Genomic DNA, 3,003 nt, shown 5'->3' with positions numbered 1-3,003 from the left:
ATGGCACAAAGCCTCGTTCAGGTCCAGTTCCAGCGACCCGAAGAGCCTCGCAGCATCGGCGCAAAGCTTGGTCCTGGATCTGGCCATCAAGAACAGCAGCCACGCAATATGAACCGCCCAGAGACCGAAAGCTCGTCGCCGGTCAACCAGAATGGGTCTTTTGCGGTCGACCGTGTCCTCAAGAGCGGATCGCTCCGCAGACGTACGCGCAAGACCAAGGTAATTATTATATAGCCCTCTCCTAGTGTAATTGGTTGTCGCTAACGCACTCTGTAGTCTTGGAAGTCGATCTACCTTGTCATGCGCCCCAACCGACTGTCGATATACAAGGATGAGAAGGAGGACAGGCTGCGACATCAGATCTACTTGAACGACCTGACTGCTGTCGCGTTCCTCAAAGATCCCAAACACAAGCGCGAACATATATTTGGTCTCTTTTCGCCCTCCAAGAACTTCCATTTCGAGGCTCCCACGCAGAAAGAAGCTGAGGAATGGGTATAACTGATCCGCAAGGAGGCGCGCATCGAGGAAGAAGAGGAAGAAATGTCCTTAGCCAGCCCTGCAGCTCGTCGACATACACCTAGCGGCTCGGCAGTTCTAGGGCAGCTAGGCGAGCATGATGAGTTCTTGTTGTCAAGCTCGCCCGAGCCGATCAGCCCCTCCATACCGATTCCTATGCCTCGCCGGAGGAAGTCATCACACATGGAGTCATCCGGGCTGTCGGGGCTGTCTGGCAACGAACTCGCGTCCCACTCCGACTTTTCTGACAACGAGGCTACTGTGCGTCTACCGGCCGCATCTTTCGAGAGCTTATCCGCCAGCGCACCGCGGGCGCCGCCATTGAGTGACAACATTGGAGCCGGTGCATATCCTCGCGCCAGCCCTCTGAACCGGTCTTCAAGTCATCAAAGCACGGCGGCCGCTGAATTGGATCCCGATCGCGTCATTTGGCAAGGCTGGCTCTACCATCTGCGAACCAAGGGAGGCGTCCGACAGTGGAAGCATCTATGGGGAGTGCTGCGCCCTCGCAACCTCATCCTCTAAAAGAACCAGCAAGAATACACCGCGCAGCGGATCCTCCGTCTATCTGCAATAGTCGACGTTGTGGACATAGATCCGATGAGCAGGAGCAAGACAAATTGTCTACAAATCATCACGGAAGAGAAGAGCTACAAATTCGCGACACACGATGAGGAAGCGCTCGTTCAGTGCGTCGGTGCTTTCAACCCAAAATAGCCCACTTGACTAATCTTGCTGGATGTACGCCTGTGCCAGACGATGCAGGTTCTCGGCCCTACAACACGACTCCTTCACCTTCAGCGTTGCATTTTCGGCGAAGTCCGCCATGTTTCAGTGCAAAAGACCTCAACGCTAACCCAAGCTTGACATACGGAGCCTCCGTACGCATCGTTAAATATGCAAATATGTAACAATCCACGGCCACCTGCCGCATTCGGCAAAGCGCCCTGTAGAGCGCGTCCAAGGGCGCACGAGTATAGCTGACATGAGACCCCTTCGTTCCAGGCCTTCGACCGAGCTGGGTGAGAACGAGTAGCTCGTGGGCTACCTAGCGAAATTCACCGAAACTTCGCTACTTGGTGGCCGGCGTTACCTCTCCCGAACACAGACTTGGACAAGTCAATAATACACATCTTCAGCTACCATGCATACCGAAAATAATGGGAAGGGGGAACATGAGGAGGCTGATGTGGTAATTATAGGAGGTGAATAATGGACTTGAGTGACTCTAGCCATAGACTAACAATTGCCAGGCGGGCCAACCGGGCTGTTTGCAGGATTACTACTCCATCGACAAGGAATCTCAGTGCGCGTTCTCGGTACGAAATCAAGTATAATATTGCGGTGGTTGTAGCTGATATATTTACAAGATGCCAAGGCACGCAGCTTGGAGCTTGGGAGAGCAGATGCACTGAATGCACGTACTCAGCAGTACTTTGAAGTAACCAACCTACTTGATGAAATGCTGCCTCAAGGGCTAAAGTGCAACAGTAAGTCTTACTTGGGGAGACCATCCAGCCGTCACGACTAACACATCTGAAGCCAGCTCAACGTACTGCAATGGCGAATTCACCTCGCAACAAAGCCATTGGTGGACAGGGATAGAACACGCCCTGCACAAGAACTTTCTCATGATCGGTCAACCCGTGATTGAGGCCATCATGAGTAGAGAACTCGGCGGCTTGATCTCTTACAACAAACAGGTTGCATCCATCGCTGAAGATTGCAAAGGTGTTACCGTAACGACTCATGATGGATCGACTGTAAGAAGCAAATATGCATTTGGTGCGGATGGAGCGAGGTCAACAGTACGACCGGCTCTGGGTATTACATTTACAGGAACGAAACCGGAGATGGTGTGGGCGGTCCTCGACACTTTCATCGAGACGGATTTCCCAATTTGCCCAGAAATCATCACATTTCAGCTGCGTGGGCAATCTCGTGTTTCGTGGATTCCTCGTGAGCGCGGTCTCTCGCGCTTTTATGTCCTCCTCGATGGTGAAGTTACTCAGGAGCGCGCTCAGCAGTCTATCAAAGAGCATGTCGCTCCTCACAGAATTGAGTTCAAGGCCACGGAGTGGTACAGTACCTTTGATGGTAAGGGGCACAAGTTTTGTGATTTGCGTACCAGATGAACGAAAATATTAACAAAACTTTAGTCAAGGAACGCATTGCGTCTTCGTTTAGTTCCGAAGGTGGCAGAGTGCTTCTAGGTGGCGACGCTGCACATGTCCACTCCGTAAATGGAGGACAGGGGCTCAATACTGGTATCTCCGATGCCGTTGCCGTTGCCTGGAGACTCCAAATGATTTTCAACAAGGAAATTGGTCCAGCGAGTGCGAGGAATCTGTTGCAGAGCTCTTCTCTCGGAAGCGAATCTCCTCACCAGAGCTGCGCCGGACACCTGCTGCCCTGCCGATCTCACAGTGGTACCGCCAGACCCCGAGGCAGACCTGGCGAATACGGCCGTCCCAACGACAGAGA

The 3,003-nt window shown here is 52.7% G+C and overlaps 2 protein-coding genes across 2 annotated transcripts; both read left to right on the top strand.

Moving 5' to 3' along the window:
• J7T54_005871 (putative PH domain-containing protein PB16A4.02c-like protein) lies at positions 1-501 on the top strand (the record flags this gene model as incomplete). Its single annotated transcript, XM_051510527.1, has 2 exons — positions 1-219; positions 277-501. 2 exons carry the CDS (start codon positions 1-3, stop codon positions 499-501), a joined length of 444 nt encoding a protein of 147 aa, XP_051358578.1.
• A 201-nt stretch (positions 502-702) lies between these two features.
• On the top strand, positions 703-1,044 carry J7T54_005870 (putative PH domain-containing protein PB16A4.02c-like protein; the record flags this gene model as incomplete). The annotated part of the gene is made up of 1 exon (XM_051510526.1): positions 703-1,044. The coding sequence occupies one exon, from the start codon at positions 703-705 to the stop codon at positions 1,042-1,044; it is 342 nt and encodes a 113-aa protein (XP_051358577.1).
• Between the last annotated feature and the right edge of the window lie 1,959 nt (positions 1,045-3,003).

Source organism: Emericellopsis cladophorae (assembly GCF_022114955.1).
Source record: "Emericellopsis cladophorae strain MUM 19.33 chromosome Unknown NODE_117_length_23283_cov_120_863785, whole genome shotgun sequence".
Taxonomy (NCBI): Eukaryota; Fungi; Ascomycota; class Sordariomycetes; order Hypocreales; family Bionectriaceae; genus Emericellopsis; species Emericellopsis cladophorae.
Note: the sequence above shows the minus strand (reverse complement) of the source record. Positions and strands in the feature narration are given on the sequence as shown.